Source organism: Anabrus simplex, chromosome 9, assembly GCF_040414725.1.
Source record: "Anabrus simplex isolate iqAnaSimp1 chromosome 9, ASM4041472v1, whole genome shotgun sequence".
NCBI lineage: Eukaryota > Metazoa > Arthropoda > Insecta > Orthoptera > Tettigoniidae > Anabrus > Anabrus simplex.
Window position 1 is genome coordinate 60,923,259 of NC_090273.1, and position 26,926 is coordinate 60,950,184.

General features: G+C 37.8%; 1 protein-coding gene across 2 annotated transcripts in view; it reads left to right on the forward strand.

Moving 5' to 3' along the window:
* The window catches only part of LOC136881089 (endoplasmic reticulum lectin 1), a 116,981-nt gene extending 100,265 nt beyond the window's left edge, over positions 1–16,716 (forward strand). For both annotated transcript variants that reach the window (XM_068229216.1, XM_068229217.1), the window contains one exon: positions 16,324–16,716. In XM_068229216.1, the coding sequence (XP_068085317.1) occupies positions 16,324–16,611 (288 nt within the window). In that variant the 3' untranslated portion in view covers positions 16,612–16,716. The remainder of the gene's footprint in view (positions 1–16,323) is intronic.
* The last annotated feature ends 10,210 nt before the right edge of the window (positions 16,717–26,926 follow it).

Consider the following 26,926-nt stretch of genomic DNA (forward strand, 5'->3'; position numbering starts at 1 on the left):
CAGCTCTGATGACGTCTCACAAATAGGTGAATAGTTTCGAGTCCGACCCGTGCATTGCAGGCATGCATCAATCTGTGTTTTGTAGTTAAGAATGTCTGCCAGTGCAATGGTTAGCACAATTAGCTGCCGTTCTTGGGGAGTCTGGGTTCGATTCCCGGTACTGTACTGCCAGAGATTTACGAATGGCAGAAAGGTTGATATGCTGTAAAAATGGTACACATAACTCCCCTCCACTGGGGTCGTGTCTAAAAAGAGCTGCACCACTTCGGGATTAGGAAACTAGTTTACTTTAGTTGGGAAATATTCACGGTTGTTGCTGTTTAGCAGGCGAGATCATTATCAAAGTGATTGTTTTTAATATCTCGTAACTCGGGCCAATATAGGTATTTTTTGGAGACAAGAAGGTTTAAAACATGATTAAAAAATTCCCAATCATAACTATTATTTTACTCACCAACGTACCTAACAAATAATAGTAATGACGCGCACAAACAAGAAATTTTCAGAAAAAGCCTTGTGACTTTTGGGACTTTCCGGGATGTGAAGTAGACAACAGGTGCAAAGTGGTCGGATGAACACCGTGCTCAACACAGCGAGCTAATGAAAACCTACTTGATCATTCGAAAAGTAAGTAAACCCCAGAATGTATAATGAAACTTATCGTGGTCCCTAGTTGGCCGATTAGCGAATAATAAATAATAATAATAATAGTAATTATTTTATGTTTCCGCTTCCTTCTAACGATTTTCGGAGGCACCAAATAAAACATAGTAGGGTATGCGTTAATAAGAAAGTGGAGACAACAAATGCACGAAATTAAACATGATGATAAAACGCATTACCGCCACACCTGTAGATATCCATAAATGCGGCAAACTTTCCTCTTATTTATTTTTATTCTTTCCGTCGTGAAAACTTTTGGCACTATTCAGGCGATGGCATACCTAACCTAAACAATGCGGTCTCTCTTATCTCATTTACAGCTCTTTAGGTAAATCCTGATGTGATAAATGTAGAGAACAAGCATGAGATATACTTAAAAATAGGGGTCTGGCTTTCAACAGCCGCAGTTATCAAAAGAATGCTTCCAGTCACTATATATTACATTCGGAAGTACAACTCTTAACATACGCTAGTTATCAGCTGGTGGTTTGGCATGCTTTCTACGCGGCTTTGTTCAAAAGGAGTGGCTTCTGCTATACATACATCAACTGGGAATATCAGAGACCATCTCCAGAAACCATTTGAGAATAGATTCACAGTGTTTGGACTCTATAGTCAGGAACAAAACTATTTTTAAAAGGTTAAAAAAGACGGGACCTCGAATGTTCTCGATTGCAGTGCCTGGCTGACAAGGTGGCAGTGAAGATGACAACACGCCAGTAGCAGGGACAAGGCGATGATTCAAATGAAAGCAGTGATCAGGTTTACTGTGTGGTAGGCCTACTGCTCAACTCATAGGGACAAGTTATTTTGTATCAGTATTGCATACCGGTAATATGATAATACGATACCCTTATCCCTTTTCTCTATGGGATAGAGTATGAAGTGAAGCGAATCTTCATAGCAAGTTTTTACAACCGTATGGCTCTTCTTGATGTTGGCCTCATCAAAGGAATTAATAAGATGTAACGAATGATGTATATTAGAGTAATTAAAACTGACTATATTTACTTTTACATGTAGGCCTCGGCCTAAAAGTCATGTTCTCCATTTGTTGTCTTTTTACGTTTAGATATACTGCCTTCCATCGAAAATAGCCAGTATAACTCAAATACATTCATAAGTTTGTTAAAGAATAGTGTAGAATGTTTACATGTACAATTGGATGTCGTTATGCATCACTAGACCAAGCGCCAAAGGTTGGTTGCGAGATAATCGCGTTTAAATGTGGTTCTATGTGTAAATTCGAGCGAACATAATTTTGCTAAATATGGTATTACTGGTGTTGTAGGATAATAGATTGTACCTTCTCACCAAATTTCAACATTTTTATACTTGCACTACATAGATTTTCTTGAAGAAATGGCACTTAGTCTACTGATGCAATTTAAGGTTTTCCTCAAGTGCGAATAATATATCACGATGCTACACCAATAACCCCTAACTGTTGAGTATCTACCGAGTAAAACTTCAAAAAATATCACTTGGCGGCAGCCATGATTAAAAACTGAATCTCCTACTGTCTGAAAAGGCCCACTAAGTGCTTGATCCACCACGAGCCGCGCCACAACTCCGGTACATTATTCAAGTTTTAGATGGAGAAATTCTAGAAGGGAAGGTATTCTCTAAAGTCGTTGCTATAACGACTTACTGATTTGAGGAATTTCAACTTATCTGAGTCAAATACAAATGGTAAGACATGAGCCATTGTAGTCTATACAATTTTTGAATGGATTTTCCTTCACGATAGGACTATTATATTCTGAGAGTACAGTATTAACGTGATATTTTTAAACCTATGGGTAAGTTTTGTTCTGCTTGAGACAGAAAATGTGATTAAAGGTATTTTCTCCCATAAATACACACACATCACTGGACAGGTAATAAGATTGTTGCTCTCAGTTCATTCAATCTCGAAATCAAGATCTCCATTAAATCCATCTACGTCATCCACGATGTCAGAATCTGCTTGAAGATTCTGGTAAAATTGTTTGGCATCTGGAGGTATTAGGTGCATCAGCGAACCAAAGTCTTAGTTTGGCTTCAGAGATAGGTTTTCCTTTTGGCCACAATATGCTCTAATATGCAAGTACAGTAAATACGGTAATTATCACAAAATTGATATGTATTACTTGTCTGAATAATCGTTACCACTAGTGAGTAAGCACGCTGTAGTGTACTTACATCTTTGGTGCAGTCATGAGAGTTGCTTGCAAAGCAAGGGAGCCTGCACGTACACACTTGAAAGTACTATTGGTGATCGTCAGCAGGCTGGATATGCAGAATATATGCCATGGCATTAACTGAGCATTAATTTTCCACGTGTTGCGTATATATATATTTTTTTTACTTCAGATAATTTTTCATTACTAACAAAATGTTGAAATATTGTCAAAGGTTCCAGATTATCCCCAAAGTTAGCATGAATCCCACTATTTCCGGTAAAATCGAATCTGTTGCGGGCCCTCCAAACGTATCCCAGTCAGTCTGAAAGTCTTCAGTATCTTCACATTCGTGTCTGTCATCGTGGACTTGATCACTTGATTCAGAAGAATAATTGTCACTTTCATTGCAAAACAAGAGCATTTGCTCAATATCACTGCTAAATTACTTTGTTTACACTCAGGGGTTATAGCGCGGAAGTCATATTGTTTCAACTGCTGACCACATAGGAAACGTATGCACGGCCATATGAATTCTACATGGAATACGATAATCCATGGAAATAAAATGTAGTACTTCATTGCAAAATAATGCAATAGATGTCAGAAGTATCTGTAAATTTCTGATGCTTATAAGCGGTTGACGCAACTTGCGAATAATTACCTTGACGCTTATAAGCGGTTGACGCCGGGAAAGGTTTAAGGATATATCCCTCTCACTCCAATTCGGTAAAATATGGAGTGAAAGGCATAGAATCATCAATGTTTAGGGAATATAATGTATTGTCTCCTGTTATAAAGAACTGTAAGTCGGTTAAATGTTTTAAGGAAAAACTGACGGAATATTATCAGAGGTGCCAACTATTACGGATTGTCCGTATATATTATGGATTTTACCTCACGATTACGGTGAAATTGGAAATTATTATGGAGAAGCGACATTATCACGAAAAATTAATTTTGTACGGAGGAAAACGAAAGAAGCAAAAATGTTCAGTCGTTAATGACCTTGTCCTTTTAATGCTTGTGGGTTGGCAAAGTTACTTATTCGATCGTCACTTCCTTTTGCCACTCTTGAGCATTAGAAATTCATTGTGAATGAAGGAGCTCTACACTGCTCTTCTCTTCCATAAAATATTGAATTTGCAGTATTAAGTGTACCTAACATAACTCTCGCACAGAAAGAGTTTCCATTGTTGATAGGAAAAATCAGACCTAATTCAGGCCTCCATTAAGATCATCTACACTGGAATCGCGTATGGTTCAGAAGACGAAAACGTCATCATTCATTCATTTATTTAGTTTCCATAGACTGTACAATTACATGTTTTTTAATATGCCAACAGTATAGGAGTTGTCGAGTGATTTCCTAATACTAACAATAACATCGCTGGAGGAAGGGTGCTGGAAGGAAACCTACACTGAAGAGCAGTTCCTGGGTGTGCAACAAGCTACAAAAAAGGTTTTATCACAGAACTAACTGGTAGTGAGCAAATGTTATTGTTAGAGTTCATGGTTTATAGCATTTAAAAATCAGAGATTTAGCGTTTTGATTTTCAAATTTAGCATTTTGTAGCATCTAAATTTCTCAAATTTAGCGTTTTGTAGCAAATTGGTTAAAAATAGGCATAATTTGCTAATCGAAACCGACTTTCAACCTATTAGGTCGTGTTACGTACATTTAGTAGGCTACATGTTGAAGAGATGTTAAGTACAGAACAAAAATGGCCAACCGGACACCAGTGGGATCCAAGCCCACAACCTTTGAATCCACTATAGAAAATAAGACAAACATCAACTTAAGACTGCAAGAAGTATTAATGCACACATACGAATATGCCTATTTATAAATTTACAAACACAATTTCAAAGTGAAAAATACTATTCAGAACATATTTATCACAGTACAACACACCTACAAGGAGCAGGAAGTTCAATGATGATTTAAGTACAACATGCCAATTGTTTAAACGGTGTCCTCCTTCATTCGAGACCGCCTATCAGTTACAATTGTCTTGTACTTGCTAAAAAAAAAATCTACATCTACACTGTTCGTGGAGGCCCAAATGCACACTAGTGCTGCCGAGGCAAAGGAAGGACTGCAAAACATTGTTTTCTTCAAGTCTTCGATTGCAAAGTCGGCACATCAACATAGGCCAATCTGTATCGCTTACATAAAAAGTCCCGATTTGTGACTCTCGGCATGCTGTTTGATCGTCACTTCGCTTCTACCCATGGCTACCAGACAATAAAATAAATTGCTACTATACTTTAAAACAGAACTACTGCTCAACACCAATGTCAAGAATAACCGACTATGATCAAGGGTCAACTCAAAGAGAATGAACGTGTGTGTGCTTGAAAGTGTATTTGCTGTTTGATTGATTGTTCTTTGCAGTGCTCTTTGGCCAGTGAAAGATATTCCACACATTGAATGATTTAACCCTTTGGCCCACCATTACTTGTGAAAGGAAATATTCTCTTGCATACCATTTATGTATTTTTTCGTCACTTTAACATACATTTGACTGATCACATACATAAGAATACACAGAGCAAAGTGAGCGTTTAGCTCGTCTATAGTAACAGGAAACCAATTTTTTTGTTCGTAAGTATTACTGGTTTCAAGGTAAGCAGATAAATTAGCAAGAATTAATATAGAGGCATAGGCATTGGTTTCATTAGTAACGTGATCCCAGAGCTTGGGGTTAGAAATTCATTCCCTATGTCCATTTCATTCGGATTATTTCCCAACCCCCTCCTCACTATAGAGTGAATTTCAGAAACTGGTTTGCATGTTACAAAAACAGGCTTATTGTCAACAAGATCATAATTCCAGGTATCATTTTACTAGAATTTTCACCCGCTCTTGTTGCATTCTGGTTTTGTCATGTAGTTTCAATTTGCACTATCATCTCGGAACTGAACTCAGAATCACTTTCATCACTGTCAGTTGAAGTATGTGTGTTTAGTCCTCAGCCAAAAAGCTGGTTGGATCCTCAACAGATCCGCCATCAGCTGTCATAGATGGCCTAGGCATCACTGAAGAGGCGTACTAGGGAAATGAGGAGTGAGGTAGTATCCCGTTGCTTTCCTCACCAAGCCAGAAGTTGCTATTACACATCAGTCTGCCAAGCCCACTGAAATGCATGCATCAACCGACCCTATGAGCAATATTTTCACATCATTCATAACAGGGACTGGCTGCAGAAGGAATGGCATTACTAGCATCACTCATACCTCAGTCACTTTCATTTTGTCAAAGCCAAGGATAAAGCTGAGACAGATCAATGAAAGTAACAAAATTGCTCTAGCCCATACCAGAAGACATAGTACATTGTAATCACTAGGTCCCGTCAGCAAAGGCATGTCAGTTGAAGAAGAGGTATTTTCACTCTCCAGAGAATCATTTCTACTTTCAACATCACTATTTTCAAGCCAGTTACGAATAACCTCATCCATGCCGCCATGATTGTTTACAATGAGCGGCAAATTGAGGTGCCTTTTATTTTCCGTACTTCAGCTCAGAGTTACTATGTACACAGAGAAAATAGCTTCAGGTATCATCTGACATCAATCGGGTAGGCTGCAAAACAAACAGAATAAATCTCTCTGACCAGCTAACCGCGATAATGAACTTATAAATGTTCCGTGCACCAGGACGGAAGTGTCCGTCAAAGTATGTTACCGCCTTACGATTGCAATGGGCACCGTAATAATTCTTTCTCCTGAAATAAATAACAACATATATCTTATTTTTAAGAAAAATGCATGGTTTTTAAAAAGATATATGTTTATTTCGTATAAAACTGAGAGTTTCGCATCTATTTCGCATAAATTGCATAATTTCGCATTTTGAACCAATTTCACATTTTATCGCTAATTCAAAATTGCTAAAAACCACTCGTACAGGTCATATACGATGAAGGCACATACACTGACAAAGTTTTGACGTATTTCGCATTTATCGCAAATGCTAAAAATTACAAACTCTAGTTATTGTGTAATATGATATACTTTAGAATAGATCGGATAACCCACTTCAAAAGTTGGCACCTCTGATCCTATACAGATATCTTAATATAACCTCTTCTTCTTCTTCTTCTTTTATGACCACATAGGATCACTTTAGTCAGTCCGTCGTTCAGGTCTCTTTGAAGGGATTGTTCGGGCTTTGCGGTCCTCCCAGTACTTCTTCAGACGCTCCGATCTTCGTGCCCTTTCCTCAGTTGAAAATGTGCGTGTTGTTGGTTTGTTTTGTGTAAGGGTAAAGCGGAGGTTTGTATTCTTGAGTTTTGTATTCAATTTTATCTTATTTTTGGTGTCTTCTGTTGTAAGGCCTATTTCCTTCAGATCCTCTCTTACTTCTCTGATCCATTTACATCCTGTTGTGGTATTTTTTGAGACGAGATTGTGTTGTACTAGTTGTTTCAGAAGTCTCGAGTCCTGCATCCTCATGATATGTCCAAAGAATCCCAGTCTCCTCTTACGCATAGTATCTGTAATGGGTTCTAGCTCTTTGTACACGACTTTGTTAGGTATTAACCGCCACTGTCCATCTTTCTGATATTTTTTGTTGATACAGGTTCTTCCAATCCTCCTTTCAATTTTCTGAAGTCTGTCAGTCTTTGATTGTTTATTCAGGTAAAAGAGTGTTTCTGCTGCATATGTAGCTTCCGGTTTTATAACTGTGTTGTAGTGTTTTATTTTTGTATTTATTGATAGACATTTCTTTTTGTAGATATCCCATGTTAATTTTTGTGCTTTAGCTAATCTATTTGTTCTTACTTGGATTGAGATTTTTTCATTTAAGTTATGTGTTATTACTTCTCCAAGATATTTAAACTGAGTTACTATTTTGATTTTATTACCATTTATGGTGACTTCTTTTAGCTGTGTTGGTTTTTGGGGCATAATTTCTGTTTTTTCAAATGATATTTTGAGGCCAATTTTATTTGCAATGTTTTGAAGTTCTGATATCTGGGTTTTTGCTTCTTTTATGTCCACTGCTAGTAATAATATAACCTCTATATAACTTATTTTAATTAATACCATCATATATTGTCCATATTTAATATCTAATAGCTATGCATTATCTGAATATACTTCTGAAAAACGATGAAGCTAACACGTTAAAAAACTATCCAAAAATGTACCTGTCACTTTGCTGACAAAGCTATACTATTTGTAATGTAATTATTGTCTCGCCTTAACAAAAGTATGTACTTTTTTGTCCCTATCACGGGCCATAGGCTTATGGGACCTTTTGTCACCAATATATAAATAAATATGTTGTTATATTACTGAGACCAATATTATAATCTATTGGAAATACAATTTCATGCAGACACACCATATACAGTGAAACCTCGATTCTCCGTTTTTGGAGGGACCTCGAAAAAAAAAAAAAAAAAGTACGATATGGGAAAACGGAAAATCCGGGAACAAATTAAAACCGTCAACAGTTTGACTGTACTTCACAGTAATGAAATATATATCATTTTATTTGTACAAAAATGCCTGCATTAAATACATTAGTTAAAAAACTTTATATTTTAAATTCAGTTTTACTGAGAAACTTCGTCAATTTCCCGTGAAAACATCTTTCAGGCCAGCATCTTTCATCAGCCAAGCTCATCGAAAAATATTCTACTAAATAAGTTATCAGAATTATATTGATATCTAAGAAATTTAAAACCACATCTGAGACTCCAGTTTCACTATTGCTGCAAGGAGAGTGTATCGGAGTAATTATGCTGATCGGGAAAACATTATAATCCAGTCACTTAATTGACGACTTAAAAACGTCTACGGTAGCTACCTCTGTTTTTTTACCTTGAATAGATCTAACTGGAAGAGATACAGTTATTTACAGTAATCGTTATCTGACAACAGTTCATGTAAATTAGAAGACTTTGTTTTAATAACCTAAAAAAGAACAATGTAACTTGTTTATCAGTAAATGTTTTCATGCTGTATTACGAAATTACGGCGCGAAATTTAACTTCGAGTTCGCCCATGTTTTAGGCCTTGGTACTTTCCATTAATGATTTTTTGACCGATAAACAGGCGAGAAATGTGGCTTGCATGATAGGCATAATTACTGGTGCAGTTCACATGAACCTACCTGTGGTAGTTAAGAAAGATCGCTGAAAACACGTAAATAAGCATAGGTTGTAACTGGTCCAGTCACATAATCAAGTAAGCTCATGACAACGCACAAATACAAAAATAATACCAAAATACATTAAATCCCAGAAGATGTAATGAAACAGATTCGCACTCACAAAAATAAAGTGTCACATCGCACACATATAGGTTACGTACTGTACACACAACACACACACACAAAACACTTAAATTGTCATTTCTTCAGTCACAGAATACAGTAGTCACTTTGTAGTGAAAAAGTCTTTAATCATCAGTTGTTTTTTGTTTTGTCGTGCCTTAACACGGTACAATGTTCCCTCAATATTTAAAACATTCTGTACTTCGCTGCTGTTTGTGTCATACGCAGTAATATAGTCGCGAATTTTGTCGAAGGCAGCTAATGTTTCTGCAAACGTTGGCAGGGGTTCAGTTTCATCTTCGTCTTCGTCCTCCCCCTCGCTCGCAGTCTCGTGCACGGTGCTTGCACTGGCTGTGGCAGTAGCATCATCACACAGCTGTTCTATGCTCTTTACACCACAAGTGGCGAGCTCACTATCGACTGTAGCGTATGTCTCAAAGTTAATATCTCTCGGCGCGAGCTTCTCCCAGTCCTCACTGATAAGTTGTTCTTCGCTGCCGGTGTTGGTGTCGTTCGTGTCTCTGCTTTCGCCAAAGCTACATTTATGAAAACAAATTTGAATGGTAGAGGGCGAAACGTGGAACCATGCTGACACAACGAAGTGGATTGCCTGTAGAATACTGAACTTCGTCTTCACTTCTTTCCCGGTGTCCAACATACACACAGCCCTTTGCACCAGCTGCTTGTGGTAGTACCCTTTAAAGCACTTTATCACCCCCACATCCAGAGGCTGAAGGACACTGGTACAGTTCGGGGGATAGAAAATAACTTTCACATTTCGTAAGAAAGAAAGTTCCTGCGGGTGGGCGGCACAGTTATTTACAAACAAAACTATTTTTCTCACTTGAGCACTCATAGAAGCATCCAGTCCATGAAGAAAATACAAAAAAATGTCTGTGTCATCCAAGCTTTACTGTTCGCATAGTATCGCACTGGTAACTTCTTGACATTCTTAAAGCATCTCGGTTTCGCTGCTTTGCCTATAACGATAGGGATACGTTTGTCTGACTCGTCACTGTTACAGCACAACAAAACAGTTATGCGGTCCTCCTCATTTTTGCCTCCATGACAAGATTCTCCTTTAAGAGCCAGCATGCGATCCGGTAAACATTTGAAAAATAGGCCGGTTTCATCCGCATTATCGATGTTCTTCGGTTTGTATCCTTCAAGCAGCTATGGGAGATTTTTCCCCCAATCTTCCACAGCCAAACCGTCAACTGCAGCACTCTCGCCGGCGAGCTTTTTATACACCAGCCCGTGACGCTCCTTAAACCAGGAAATACATCCATTTGAAGCGGAAAAATTTTTGACACCCATTCTTGCAGCGATGCTTCGAGCTTTTACGCGCAAAATGTTACCATCCACAGAAATTCGCGATGCCCGAGCTTGCTGATACCAAGAAAAGAGAACTGCTTCCATTTTGGAATATCTCGATTCCTTCCCTGTTTTCCTATTCTTTGCGGAGGTCCACATTTTTTTACTTGTTCACGTATCTCTTGTTTTTTCCTTATTATTGTATTCAGTGTCAAAGCAGGTAAGCCTAAACGTTTCGCGATGTCAACTTTTTTTTCTGTTGAATTTCTTTCAACTTCCTCTATAATCTGAAGTTTTTCTTGCAGGGTTTTCACATGCTTTACAGGTCGCGCCATTTCAATACTGTACTGTGTAAGCAAACCGAAACTCTACTGCGTAAATTGTTGGTTTTCACCAGCTGGTAACACAGCCAACTGAACGAAACAGTCAACAGAAAGCTCTTAACAAAGCGCAAGTTGGCAGAGGCCTTCATTGTTAGCCTGGTACAGAATGTTCCGTAAGTATGATCGCTCAAGATATCCGACGAAATGAAAATATGCTAGACTCGCAAGTTTGATTCCTGCCGTCCATTCTCGAAATCTTGAAAAACGCTTGATCGAGGATTTAGCGTTGATGGGACTGAAATTTCTGGATGGTTGATGCGGGAAATCGTTTCTTCGAGGAACGGATAACGCAGGATTTTTAATACGGATAATCAAGGTTTCAATGTAGTTTCCATTAACGTACAGCCTCTGAAGTAAAACACCAAATTGGTTGATTCATCAACTATGTCTATTGAACTACTGTAAAATTCACTGGCTACCACACCCACAATGTACTGTAAAGAATAAAAGGAGAAAGGTTCCACTTCTGTGAAAAAGACTGCTAAGCCTGTACGTAGCACTGAGAACACGGTGCGTGCAAATACTTATCACAACTTTTCAAACCAGCATCTGGCGCAATTCTTTTGAGTTCTTACTCCATCAGTACGTCACAACATCAATACTTTACAAAAGAAAAATTGAATATATCCTCCTGTTCAATACATACACATCTCCATCATTAGATGGAGTAATAATAGTGAAACATGTTTCGGCTCATTTGAGCCATCTTCAATACAAAAGGGGGGTAAAGTTATTTACATAATATTTGCTAAAATTGTGTAAAAAAACTTTAACATTTTATCAAAATTGCAAGTTCTGTCTTCCTCACATGTGGCCCACATTGACTTGCTACAGTAGAACCTTAATAATTCGAAATTGGTTAATTCAAAATCCCGCCTGATTCAAAGAAGCTCTCATTCCCGGAAACATGAGATACAGTTTTGCATGTTATTTCAATTGTTTAATTCGAAATACGGATAATTCGTAATTCAATGTACAATGTCGTCCCCATTACCGAAATTCAGACTTTTAATTCAAAACTGCCATTACATTTTAAAACAATAGTATGTAACGGAGTAATTTCAACTCGAAATTTATCCGTTCCACATCATAATAGAACGCACGTTCCGGACCGTGAAGGGGTAGCTTTCCACACTTACACTCACTTCGGTGGGTCTACAGTGCACTTCATGATTGCTAAGTTGAATGAATAATACCAATATAATGGTCCGTTGTTGGACATTATAAATTTTCCAGCTAACTCATTCTTGGTTGCCTGCGTTTCGCCCTCGTGTGCTAAGTTAGGCTCGTCAGTTGGGACTTAGCACACCACCCAAGACGCAAGGCTAGTGCATACCGTGGAGGCCACTGCACAGGCTACTCGAAGCCACCAGCAGTGCCAATGCACTGTGAGAGCTATGTCTCATTTCCAAAAATAGATGCCTGCTTGGCCATCAAATGATGTAGATGTTGATTCCCATAGGGAACATAAAATATTTGTACTGAATGAGTAAATTTATAATACCAATATAATGGTCCGTTATTGGACATTATAAATTTTCCAGCTAACTCATTCTTGGTTGCCTGCGTTTCGCCCTCGTGTGCTAAGTTAGGCTCGTCAGTTGGGACTTAGCACACCACCCAAGACGCAAGGCTAGTGCATACCGTGGAGGCCACTGCACAGGCTACTCGAAGCCACCAGCAGTGCCAATGCACTGTGAGAGCTATGTCTCATTTCCAAAAATAGATGCCTGCTTGGCCATCAAATGATGTAGATGTTGATTCCCATAGGGAACATAAAATATTTGTCCTGAATGAGTAAATTTATAATACCAATATAATGGTCCGTTATTGGACATTATAAATTTTCCAGCTAACTCATTCTTGGTTGCCTGCGTTTCGCCCTCGTGTGCTAAGTTAGGCTCGTCAGTTGGGACTTAGCACACCACCCAAGACGCAAGGCTAGTGCATACCGTGGAGGCCACTGCACAGGCTACTCGAAGCCACCAGCAGTGCCAATGCACTGTGAGAGCTATGTCTCATTTCCAAAAATAGATGCCTGCTTGGCCATCAAATGATGTAGATGTTGATTCCCATAGGGAACATAAAATATTTGTCCTGAATGAGTAAATTTATAATACCAATATAATGGTCCGTTATTGGACATTATAAATTTTCCAGCTAACTCATTCTTGGTTGCCTGCGTTTCGCCCTCGTGTGCTAAGTTAGGCTCGTCAGTTGGGACTTAGCACACCACCCAAGACGCAAGGCTAGTGCATACCGTGGAGGCCACTGCACAGGCTACTCGAAGCCACCAGCAGTGCCAATGCACTGTGAGAGCTATGTCTCATTTCCAAAAATAGATGCCTGCTTGTTATTATAAATTTACTCATTCAGGACAAATATTTTATGTTCCCTATGGGAATCAACATCTACATCATTTGATGGCCAAGCAGGCATCTATTTTTGGAAATGAGACATAGCTCTCACAGTGCATTGGCACTGCTGGTGGCTTCGAGTAGCCTGTGCAGTGGCCTCCACGGTATGCACTAGCCTTGCGTCTTGGGTGGTGTGCTAAGTCCCAACTGACGAGCCTAACTTAGCACACGAGGGCGAAACGCAGGCAACCAAGAATGAGTTAGCTGGAAAATTTATAATGTCCAATAACGGACCATTATATTGGTATTATAAATTTACTCATTTAGGACAAATATTTTATGTTCCCTATGGGAATCAACATCTGCATCAAGTTGAATGAAATCGGAATTCTTTTGTATTCAACCTTTTAAAGAACGCCGTAATATCACAACAGACAGTGTGCGGGAAAACAGAATCCGCGAACACTGGCGATGCCGACAGTTGACGAAAAAACGTGGCTCATATAATAAATTCGTAGGCACCGAACAATATTGTCATTACAGTAGAGTAAATTAATGTATTATTTGGGTCCACCTTTTCAGTACAAAATGTAAATAGTTTAAATTACATAAATAATTAGGGACTAGTTTCGACCTAGTACTAGGTCATCGTCAGCCTAAAGCAAAATTAAAACACAAATAATGAAGAAATTAAACAATGTAAAGACGCGTACGGTCTCGTAAAAGTACATACCATTTGAGATATTGTGCAGCACTATGTTAAAAACAACTCTCTGAAAGAGATTCATAATAAGTCCAGTGCATGTTAAAAAGATGTTATAGATAGGAATCCTTGAGTTACTGGAATATGCTGGCTCCTTTAAGATGCAGGTATCCAATTGAAGAACCACTGAGTCAAAGTTACGTCGTTTATTTATGAATAAAATCCAGTGCGTGGTATAGCATTAAAAAGTACAGTGCGCACTAAAAAGATGTTATAGAAAAGAATTCTTGAGTTGCTGGATAAGGAGATTAGAATATGCTGGCTCCTTTAAGATACTGGTATCCAATTGAAGAACCATTGAGTCGAAGTCACGCCGTTTATTTAAAGACCAGTGCGCCGTATAGCATTAAAACGTTGATAGGGATGGAAATTTTTCAGTTGTTGGTCAAGGAATTCAACATATGCTGTCTTCTTAAATTTGCTGCTGTGGATTCGAAGAACAACTGAGATGAAGTTACGTCATTTTTTAAGATATTCATAGACGTAAAAACACATGGATGCTGGATGTCTATGAATATCTTAAAAAATGACGTAACTTCATCTCAGTTGTTCTTCGAATATACAGCAGCAAATTTAAGAAGCCAGCATATGTTGAATTCCTTGACCAACAACTGAAAAATTTCCATCCCTATCAACTTTTTAATGCTATACGGCGCACTTGTCTTTAATCGTAAATAAACGACGTGACTTCGGCTCAATGGTTCTTCAGTTGGATACCAGTATCTTAAAGGAGCCAGCATATTCTAATCTCCTTATCCAGCAACTCAAGAATTCTTTTCTATAACACCTTTTTAGTGCGCACTGGATTTTTTATGCTATACTACGCACTGGACTTTATTCATAAATAAACGACGTAACTTCGGCTAAGTGGTTCTTCAGTAGGATACCTGCATCTTAAAGGAGCCAGCATATTCCAGCAACTCAAGGATTCCTATCTATAACATCTTTTTAATGTGCACTGGACTTATTATGAATCTCTTTCAGAGAGTTATTTTTAACGTAGTGCTGCACAATATCTCACATGGTATGTACTTTTACGAGACTGTACGTGTCTTTACATTGTTTAATTTCTTCATTATTTGTGTTTTAATTTTGCTTTAGGCTGACGATGACCTATTACTAGGTCGAAACTAGTCCCTAATCATTTATGTAATTTAAACTATTTACATTTTGTATTGAAAAGGTGGACCCAAATAATACATTAATTTACTCTATTGTAATCACAGTTCAATATGGATCTGTCATTATGAAACTTATTTCATTTAATATTGTCATTGCCGGTGAAACTGCATTGATTTATTTTCATGCGAGCCCAAAGGGTCTTATGGTTTTAAAGGAGAAATTGCCAGCCGGGAAATCGTACAAGGGTGAGGGATGGGGATCATAGTGCTTTGCAATTCACATGGAAGCAAGATACTTTATCCCCTCGTCATAGGAAAGTTCGATAAACCACAATGTTTTAAGGGCGTCGGGCACTTTCTATGCCAGTACAAAGCATCTAAAAATGCAAACAGTACAGAAATCCAGAAAATAATGCATTTGCACAGAAGCAGCATAATTTATCCTTGTCTTTGCATTGTGCGATTTTTTTTCTTTCGTTGCGTGAGGTTATGTTTGTAAGTGATTTATCCAAGTGCATTATTTGAACATTGTAAATGCACCTTGTTGGATACATTTCGGAAATAGTTTTTTCCATGGCATTTGAAAGGTATAAACTGTGAATCGAGGTGATTGCATGTATTAATGGGTCTTAGAATACTTTGTGACGCGGCAAGTGTTTACATTTCTGAAGTACGAGAGAAGTGCCATGGCAGGAAATCGTACAAGGATAGAGTCATAGGAAAGTTCGATTTTAAGGGCATCGGGTACTTTCTGTGTAAATACATACAAGGCATCTAAAATGGATACAGTATAGTAATCCAATTAATAAAGCACTTGCACATGGGAGCCAGCATAGATTTCTCCTCGTCTTTGAATCGTGCTTTTTTTCTTTCTTTCGTTGCGTGAGGTTATGTTTACCAGTGGGATATCCAAGTGCATTATTTGAATACTGTAAATGCACCTTCTTGGATACATTTTGGAAATAGGTTCTTTTTTCATGGCATTTGAAAGTTATAAACTGTGAATCAAGGTTAACTGTATGCAGTAACAGGTCTTAGAATATTTTGTAACGTGGCAAGGGTTGGTACTTTTGAATTGCGAATTGGCAGTTAATTCGAAATCACGTAATTCGAAGTCCGATTTTTGAGTCTGAACGACTTCGAATTAACGAGGTTTTACTGTATATATTTCAGGCTTTTAGTATTTTGGAAATTCTAGTCCTGAATCTTTCAAAAATGCATATTTTGTTGCCTGTATCATGAAGGATATCTTTTTTTTTTGTTTACTATAGGTCAAACTGAAGTGTGCAGAGAACATAGCAAATCCTGGTCAAGTAGCTCTCTTCATGTATGAGCCCAAGACCTGTGAATATGTGTTAGGAGTGGAGTCTTTGCTACTCTGTGACTACATCCCTAAAGCAGATGATAATGGGTTCTTTACTCTAGAAGATGATACAGCTGACCTTGCAGATGAAGTGACAGTATCCTCTGAGGAAGATGACCCAATTCAGGAAACTAGTCCTCGTACAAGCAGTGAAGATTCAAAGACTGCTAATAAACTGGAAAACACTGATCTCTGACTGTGATATGTAAATAGAATAGTGATTTCTATTGTAATAATGTGTGTAAAATTATGAGGTATATTTATTTTTATGACATTTATGAGAACAACTTCCATTACTGCATTTGTTTTATGAATGTATATGCAGTATCAATCCTGAGAAAAGGCAAAAGTGAATATCAATAAACCTTGTTTTATTCATTCAAAAATAAGAAAGGAAGCTATGTTTATAATGGTGTATATTCCTATCCACCTTCCTAGCTGCCTATCTTTGATTATCCTAAGTGTAGAGTGGTGTAAGTTAACAAATAAATAGAGAACTCCAAAGTACCAGGTAAGAACATGGTTGATAAAAGGAAAAGTGCACTCAGAGAGAAACAAGAAGTAAAAAAATAAAAGCAAATCTACATAGTCCAAAACATTTGGTATAACTTTGCTTAGAGGTGGAAAAAGAAGAATAATTTATAAATTTACCTTGCAACTCACTACGCTCGTGGGATTTTCAAATCTTACAATTGTTACTCTAGTAAAAGTAATTTTGTGTCCTAGTCCTGAGGTGGTGCAGCTCTTTTCAGACATACCCTAATGGAGGTGAGCTGCATGTACTATTTCAACCACATACCACCCCTCCTGCTAATCTTACATTTCCGACAGTATTGGGAAATGAACCTGGACCCTCAAAGACAGCAGCTAATAATGCTAACCATTACACTTTGAAGGTGCACAATTTTATTCTTAAAATTCATACTTGTGTACTTGTAGGGAGGTGAGGGAGGGGTCTTTCTTGCTATTAAAGTATAAGGGACTAGCTGTTACCCGTGGCTTCGCTCGCATGGATTTTGTAATTTGATAAAAGTAATTGTTCCTCGGTAATGCACTAAGACATCATCTGAAAATTCCTAAAGTGTAAAAACTCGCCAAAAAGTGGAGTTTCATGTACCCCAGATCCTATTTTTTAAACCACTTTTGTGGTATTGCCTTTTGGAGCTGAGATGACCAGGCTCCTGGCAGAGTTAATTCTGAAACATGTGAGAAACAGTCCTCTAAGTCAAAAACAAAAAAATGTGTGTTTCTTTATTTTTAAAGGACTCCAAATACATATTTGCATGTCTGTAACATCTTCAGGTTTTGAGATATAAGTATCCTCATAAAAAGGATTCAACCCCCTTTTCACTTATTTTTACCTCTGTGAGTTTTCCAAAAACAAAACAATATGTGTTTCTTTATTTTTAAAGGAGATTCCAAATATCAATTTTTATATTTACGTTTTACTGTTAATTTTTTGAGATATACTCATTTTTAAAATGCACCACTCCCTCCCCGTTGTCACCACCTTAGTGGCAGAATATCCAAAAATACTTCCTTAGTGGGCACTTACACTGTAATATAAATGCTTCCCCAACATTTCATTTCTTTATGTCCATTAGGTTTGGCCATGAACCTGCTATGCTGGCGTAGCAGGGGGAGAGGTGATACTTCCACGTGGTGCATCCCAGGTGGCAGATAGGGGAGTCCTAACCGGCTTGCCAGCGGACTCGAGCGAAATAAAATAGCTCCCGCGGACCAAACATACAACCCCCGGTGGGTAAGGGACGCAGATGAGAAATACACCCACGGTATCCCCTGCCTGTTGTAAGAGGTGACTAAAAGTGGCGACCAAGGAATGATGATTTTAGAACCATGAGACTACTTGTAATTAGTACCATTATGTGAGGAACACCATGGGTCGACTTTTCTTAAATTAGTACCACCCTGGATCTACGTTACCTAGGAGTAGTACCCTTATGTGAGGAACACCACGGCTCTGGGCATTGCCTGTGGTTAATACTATAGTGTATTCCACCAAGGCAGGGGGAGGGGCAGGCATTCGGCTGCGTGGACTAATATCCATGTGCCGTAACGCTGCGCTGGAATGTGTCGCTTCCCTTATGTTCAGAATGGGTCTGCGCTACCTGTGAGTTGTACCACTTTCTGAGGAACTCCATGGGTCTACGTTGCCTGTGATTAGTAACACTATGTGAGAAACACCACGAGTTTGGCTGGCGCCCATGATTGGTACCATTATGTAAAGAAAACCATGGGTCTGCGTTACCTGAGAGTAGTTCCATTGTGTGAAAAACACCATGGGATTTGTTACCTGTGGGCGTTACAGTGATATATCTTACACCATGTGTCTACAGTGCCTATGATTAATACCACTATGTGAGCAACACCACGAGTATACGTGGCCTGTGATTAATTCCACTAAGTGAGGAACACCACGGCAATACCGGCATCCGTGATTATGTGAGGAACATTGCTGGGCAGCAGCAGTGTAGGCGAATGTCTAAGGTGGATGAAAACCCAGGTGTCAACGGCAAGGAAATTATGACTGCACAGGAGAAGGCAAGGGTAAACCACTCCTGTATTATTACCAAGAAAATTATATGGAAAGTCTCTTAGTTGTTACAAGTATGGTACGTACCCAATGGTAGGACCCCCAGGCCAGTAAGTACCGAATATGCTACTGGGGAAGAGCAATGGTCACTTAAAAGTAATCTCGATTTGAATGATGTGAATGGGATAAATCCTTCTGGAGGCCCACTTGCCGATGCTGTCTCTGATGAAAGGAAGGATCTGCGCTGTATGACAACCCATCATATCGCAACATGGGATGTTCGAGGAATGTGTAAAGGGAAACTTGACATTGTTAATAAAGAAGTGATGAGATTAAACATTGATCTGCTTGGTATTAGGACAGGAAACAGCTTCTTCGAGTCGGATGACTTTACAATTTATTATTCTGGAAATGATAACAGAAAGCAGAATGGTGTAGCTTTCATTGTGAACATGAAAATTGCAGCAACTGTGGAAAGTTACACAGTAGTCAGTGACCATATTTTAGCCACCCGTTTACGAGGGAAACCACTCAATACACTATTTTACAAGTTTATGCTCCAACGTCAATGGCATCAGAGGATGAAATTGAATCCTTTTATTCTATATTAGAAGAAAATCGGCATCAGATGCCTAAAAAGGATATAATTTATATCATGGGTGACCTCAGTGCGAATCTCCCATAAGTCCAACCCTTCGTCCACGTCGTGGGAGACGGGCAACATCATAAAGTAAGGGATTGCCTGGTGGGGTGATGTACAGTGGGGACTGGATGTGCCCCGTGGCTGCTTCAGTAGCTGTGAAGGCCCAGCAGGAACCTTGAAAAGTGGCGGCTAACGGGGCTATGGTGAAGATGCTGCTGCATTGTAGTATGTTGGGTTGGTTCTCCAAAGGCTAAGGGAAGAAAACCCTGATTAAAAATTACCTGTCCTCCGGAAGAGGTTGGACGTAGGGCTGACACCCTGCTCTGTTAAAAAGGTCAAGTTGTGAAACTTAAACGAAAGAAAGCCGGACTGATCAATGGAGACAAAGTTGGCGTGGAAAAGGACAATGATAATCAAACATCAGTGCATGAAAAAAAAGAAAGGAAATATAAAGCGTAAGTCAGATTTATATATTGGAACCTGGAATGTGAGATCCTTGTATCGCCCAGGAGCCCTGAAGGTGCTGCTGAACCAAACAATGAAGCTGAAACAGAGTATCATAGCTCTACAAGAAGTAAGGTGGACTGGAAGTGGAATTCTAGAAAAGCGAGAAGCTAGTATATTCTATAGCTGTAGCGAGGAGGAGCACGAGTTCGGCACAGGATTTATGGTACACCACCAGCTAAAGCACGTTGTAATTGGGTTTACATCTCTTAGTCCAAGAATGTCAGTACTTAGGATAAAGGGTAAATTCTTTAATTACTCTACAATTAACACCCATGCACCAACAGAAGAATCTGAGGAAGAAGAAAAAATTGTTCTATGAACTTTTGGAAAGAACATATGACGGTTGCCCAGGTCATGACATTAAAATAGTTGCTGGTGATCTAAATGCTCAGGTGGGAAGGGAACAGATATATAAGCCAACAATTGGTCCCCACAGCAAACATACTGTAAGTAATGATAATGGAACAAGACTTGTATTATTTGCAGCATCTAGAAATATGGTTGTGGGCTCTTCATTGTTCCCACACAAAGATATACATCAAGGAATGTGGACATCGCCGGATGGAAACATAGTTAACCAGATTGATCATGTGTTGATAGATGCAAGCCACAAGTCAGATCTCTTGGAAGTGAGGAGTCTCAGATACCCAAATACAGACTCAGACCACTTCCTAGTACGTGCGCAAATTAGAGCTAGGATCTCCAGTGCATTCAAAGGAACCCAAACCAACATACCAAAATACAACATAACAGCTCTAGAATCATCTGAAGTTAAAAAGCAGTACCAGGAGAGGATAATACAGATCCTTGAAAATACTAAAGAATGCAACGACATTGAGTATCAGTGGGAAATGATTAAAAATGCATTGGAGACGTCAGAAAATGAAACACTGGGAATAGAAACAAGATATAAAAGATCTCCTTGGTTTGACACTGAGTGTGAAATAGCAACAGAAGAGAAGAACATAGCATACAGAAGGATATTACAAACAAATTGTACAAGCAGAATGAAGGAAGTATATAAAGAAAAACGGAGGATTGAAAAGAAGATCCATCAGAGGAAAAAGAGAGTGGATGAAGGTAAATATCGAAGAAATGGAGCTTCTGAGAAATCAAAATGAGGCGAAATTTTACAGAGAGGGAAATGCTGCACAGAAACCCTTCTGTGGCAAAACTAGCCTGATAAAGGATGAAACAGGAAAAATTGTTAGCGAGGGAAAAGAGATATGTGAAAGATGGCAGCGACATTTTGATAGACTCCTGAACTTCGGAATTATAACAAGACACTTAATTGATGCGCAAGGAGAAAATGACCCTGATGAAAATATAGGTCCACAAACTTTAGAAGAGGTGATAACTGCCATGAAGAAATTGAAGAATAACAAGGCAACAGGAACAGATTATATTCCAGCAGAACTGCTCAAGCAAGGTGGCAATGAATTGGAACGGATATTCCTAAAAATAGCTACTTCAGTATGGGATGATGAGAAAATGCCTAAGCAATGGGAAGAAGGAATTGTATGTCCTATATATAAGAAAGGGGATCAGCTTGAGTGTGATAGTTACAGAGGAATTACACTACTTAACTTGGGATATAAAGTATTCTCCAACATTCTATTTGGCTTGTCTTTTCCCAATTGTTCAGAGAGAGACTGGGATTTATCAGTGTGGCAAATTTTAGAGGAGACAATCGAATTTGGGATTGGCACGCATCACCTCGTCATTGACTACAAGGAGCGTGTAAAGGTATAGACAGAGAGCAATTGTACCATGCTATGACTGAACTGGGAATTCCTGGAAAATTGGTAAGGCTGGTGAGAATGACAATGAGTGGGACACGAAGTAGTATAAGAACGGGTGGAATGATATCCGAGACATTAAGTATTCAAAATGGGGTACAGCAGGGAGATGTGCTGGCATGTCTCCTTTTTAATGTTGCCTTGGAGAAGGTGATGAGAGATGCAAACCTGAATAGGGGAACAATTTTCAATAGATCATTGCAGATACTTGCTTATGCCAATGATATAGATATAGTGGCAAGAACTCGAAAGGCACTTGAACAGGCCAGTAGGAAAATGGGACTGAACATCAACCAGCAGAAAACTAAATATATGTCCGCTGGGAAAGCACGCAAGGAGAACATGCCACCCTCGATAACTGTGGGCAATTACACCTTTGAGAGAGTTGAGCAGTTTAAATATTGGGGATCGACAGTCGCCCACTCAAATGATGCCTCTCATGAAATTAAACAGAGATTAATAGCAGCCAACAGAGCCTATTTTGCTCTAACAAGGCTTCTCTCCTCAAGGCTCTTGACCCTTACCACTAAATTAACCATCTATAAAACACTTATAAGACCTGTGCTTACATATGACTCGGAAACTTGGCCATTAACAGCAAAATATACTGGAATGCTGGATGCTTTTGAAAGAAACTTCGAAGAATCAGTCTGTGAAAGAGGAACATGGAGGAGGAGGTACAATCATGAATTGTACAACATTTATAAAGACCCACCTATTAGAAGAATAGTGAAATTAGCCAGATTGAGGTGGGCCGGGCATGTAGCACGGATGAGTGATATGGAAGTACCTAAAAAGATATTAAATGGAAATCCAGGGGGACAGAGAGGATGAGGTCGACCGAAAACCAGATGGATGGATGGAGTTACTGAAGATCTTTGGGAAATGGGCTATAGGAATTGGAAAGTTTTAGCGTTGGATCGAGATAAATGGCGGAAGATTGTTGAAGAGGCCAAGGTTCACAATGAACTGTAGAGCCCTAGAAGAAGAAGAAGAAGAAGACCTCAATGTGAAAATAGGGGCACAAAAAGACCTCAGAATCACTTGTGGCTTTGGTCTAAGGGAGCGTAATGATGCTGGTGACCGACTGTTCCAGTTCTGCATGGAAAATCAGTTTAGAATCATGAACACCTGGTTCAAACAACCTAAATGTCGGCTGTATATCTAGACTTCCCCTGATGGTGTACATTGCAACCAGATTGATTACATGTTATGTAGCCTACGCTGGAGTAGCTCCATCCGTTCTACAAAAACCTTTCCTGGTGCAGATTGTTGCTCAGATCATCAAATACTTGCAGCAAAAATTTGAAAAATTAAATTTAAAAGCTTGCTTCTCCAAAAAAATGTATGTTGTCTCTAAGATTCAAACTTTGTACTCCATTGAGCTTAGGAACAGATTTAAATTGCTTGAGACTGATGAAAAGCATCCTGATGAGCAGTGGCAAGAAATGAGAGTATCATGGTGTAAATTTGGTGTAATAATGTTATAAAATTGGTGTAGTAATGGTGTAAAATTGGTGCAAAATTAGTGTAATCATGGCATAAAAATGGTTGTGTAATAATGGTGTAAAAGTGGTGCCAAATTTGTGTAATAATGGTGTAAACTTGGTGTAATACAAGTGTACAATTGGTGTAATAATGGTATAAAATTGGTGTAATAATGGTATAAAATTGGTGTAATAATGATTTAAAATTGGTGTAAAATTAGTGTAAGAATGGTGTAATTATGGTGTTAAATTGGTGTAATAATGGTGTAAAATCGGTGCAATACCGGGTTATACACCAATTTTACACATTTATTACACTAATTTTGCATCAATTTTACACAGTTATTACAGCAATTTACACCATTATAACACTAATTTTGCATCATTTTTACATAATTATTACAGCAATTTGCACAATTATTACAATAATTTTACATCAATTTTATCCATTTTGACACTGTTTTTACACCATTATGCACCAATTATACACCATAAATACACCAGTATTGCACTGATTTTACACCATTATTACACTAATTTTGCACCATTACTACAACATTTTAACACCAGTTTTACATCATTATTACACTGATTTGACACCAATGTTACCCCATTCTTTACACAAATTTTACACCATTATTACACAATTTTTCACCATTATTATATTAATTTTGCACCAATTATTTCACCTCCATTTTTACACCATTATGCCACTAATTGTGCACCAATTTTACACCATTATTACCCCAAATTAGACCATTATTGCACCAATTTTTCACCATGATGGCAGTAATTTTGCCCCACTTTTACACCATTATTACACCCATTTTAAACTACTATTACACTAATTTTTCACCAATTTTACACCATGATCACAACAATTTTACACCATAATTACACTAATTTTACACGATGATTACACCAATTTTATGCCATGATTACACTAATTTGATACCATTATTGCAACACCATTATTACAACAATTTTATGCCATTATTACACTAATATTGCACCAATTTTACACATTTATTACACCAATCTTACACCATTATTACACCAATTTTACACAATTTGTACACTCTTGCACCGCTCTTACGCCATTAATACATCGCCATTTTAACACAACAATTATTACACCAATTTTACAATATTTTTACACTAATTTTGCACCAATTTTACAGAATTAATACACCAATTTTACACCATTATTGCACCAATCTTACAGCATTATTACACTACATTTGCACCACTTTTACACCATTAATACACCAACATTCTTACACCAATCTTTCACCAGTAGTAGTAGTACACCATTAATACACCACCATTATTACATCAATTTTACACCATTATTACATTAATTTTACACTAATTTCACACAATATTACACCAAATTTACACCATTAGTACACCAATTTTACACCCCTATTGCAACATATTTACACCATAATTACACCAATTTTTCACTATTATTAAGCTTTTTCACAAATTTCACATTTTATTACACAAATTTTGCACTATTATACACTAATATTGCACCAATTGTACACCATTATTGCACTAGATTTGCACCAGATTTTACACAATTATATACCAATTTTAACCATTATTGCAGCAAATTCATAACATTACACTAATTTTGTACAAATTTTACACCATCATTACACAAATTTTACACTAGTATTACAAAAATTTTACACAATTATTACACAAATTTCTCACCGATTGTACACCATTACCACACCAATTTTATACCATTTTTACATCAGTTTTACACCATTGTTAATAATTTTCACCAATTTTTACACAATTATTACCCCAATTTTGCACCATAATTACACCAATGTTAAACTATTATTACACAAAGTTTGGACCAACTTTACACCATTCTTACACCAATTTTAAATCATTATTACACCAATTGTTCTCTTTTATTTCACCAATTTTACACAAATAGTACACTAATTGTGCACCACATTTATATCATTATTACACCAGTTTTACACCATTTTTACAACAATTCTACAACATTATTGCACCTATTTGAAACCATTATTACACTACTTTTGTGCCAATTTGACACCATTATTACACTAATTTTGCAACAATTTTACACCATTATTACACCAATTTTTCACCATAATTTTACTAATTTTGCACCCATCTTACACTATTATTACACTAATTATGCACCAATTTTACACCATCAATACAGTACTCTTGTAGTATTTTTACACAATTATTACTCCATATATATGCAATAATTTTGCACCAATTTTACACCATTATTACACCAATGTTACAACATGATTCCACCAATTTTACACCATGATGACACTAATTTTGCACCACTTTTACACCATTAATATGTACCGTACCCAGGGGTAGTAACCCACTAGGACGATGCTTCCATTCCTGTATAAACATCCGACTAACTCAGAGTTGGGCAGAGATGTGGGTTGGTTGTCGATGGGCCAGGCTAAAAATCGAAGTTCCCCACTTATTTATAAGTAAATGACAGGAAAATGGAGGGATAACTCGAATGAGAAACAATAATATGGGGTAGGATGAGTTTATTCACAAAATATCCCCAAATCATACTAATAGAAAACCAAGTAAATCAAATACTAAAGATGTCATTGACATAATCTCCAAAATTGAAGAAAGAACTGGACATTAAAAACGTTAATTAATCAAAGAATTAAATGTGAAATGAAATTTCAAGCACAACATTGGATACTTGTGAACTTTTAGAAATATTCTTCATCTGATTGTCCATTGTTCACTTTTATATAATAGTATACCGGTACGTACGCATATACTGATATGTATTTGTTTCGCACGGAGTACCACAATTTAAAGTATCAATTGATACGGGTTTTAATTTTATCGAGTCGTTGCAAGATTAAACATTAAAAGAAAATTAAAATAAAAGAAAATTACGATAAAGGAAAATTAAGACGCAATGAAACATGATATGAATTATGAAAAATACTAGTGGCATTTCCCTACGCTATATTTAAATGAACACAAATTAAGCAAAGTATCACACATATCTACATCGGATAAAGAAAGGATAACTTACATACTACACTGACTCGACGTAAAACGCGGTTCACCAAAAGATCTAGTGAGAACTAGATTGACCATCAATATTACTAAGCACTCGGGCGGTTCCCCATTAAACAACAAGACAACATATCCAAACAACATGAAATATCACAAAACACCATCCTAGAAGAGAAAACATATAATTATCCTTTCTTTAACATGTGGAAAGCAATGGGCAACATTGCCTTCTTCGGCTGCATTTGCGCACTCAAAAGCACGATCATCCGTCACATACTTCCTGCTGTGCTGCGGGCTGAAAGGAAATGTTGGAACTCAACACTGTACTGAGGCTTGGTTTCTGTTCGCCAAGATTATATCACGGAAATACCATCTCACTCACGCTGTCTATGTAAACACGGCCAATAAGTAAACATGTGAGGCGATAACATCTTTCCTCGAATACACGGAAA